At 67.0% G+C, this 321-nt stretch overlaps 1 protein-coding gene across 1 annotated transcript in view; it reads right to left on the bottom strand.

The window, feature by feature from the left end:
• The window catches only part of LOC113232272, a 9,377-nt gene that overhangs the window by 875 nt on the left and 8,181 nt on the right, over nt 1-321 (bottom strand). Inside the window, exon 7 of the mRNA XM_026466943.1 lies at nt 168-279. Within this exon, the coding sequence (XP_026322728.1) occupies nt 168-279 (112 nt within the window). The remainder of the gene's footprint in view (nt 1-167; nt 280-321) is intronic.

Below are 321 nucleotides of genomic sequence, written 5' to 3'. Positions count from 1 at the left end.
AACTGAACGGAAAGATGAAATTAATTACGTCGGCGCTGCAATTTGTCGAGGGCGTAAATAGCAATTTCAAAACTGTTTTCATTGCGCCACTTTCTCGACTGCCGACGAGCCGAACCTTCCCCCACCGCGGCTACAAGAAGCGGCCCCCAAACGGGAAAGGGCGGCACCTGCTAGCGGCCTGGCGAGCAGCACGGGCACTTCCGCCTCGGCCGACGAGGACTCGGCGCGCGGCGGCTGCGAGCGCGCGCGGCGCGACGGCGCGGCGCCGGAACAGGCGCGCTCGCGGCGCGACAGGCGCCAGTGGCGCCGCGCGGCGGCCGA

The sequence above is a fragment of the Hyposmocoma kahamanoa genome, unplaced genomic scaffold (genome assembly GCF_003589595.1).
Source record: "Hyposmocoma kahamanoa isolate Upper Pololo Valley unplaced genomic scaffold, ASM358959v1 68, whole genome shotgun sequence".
In the NCBI taxonomy this organism is placed as follows: Eukaryota; Metazoa; Arthropoda; class Insecta; order Lepidoptera; family Cosmopterigidae; genus Hyposmocoma; species Hyposmocoma kahamanoa.
Note: the sequence above shows the minus strand (reverse complement) of the source record. Positions and strands in the feature narration are given on the sequence as shown.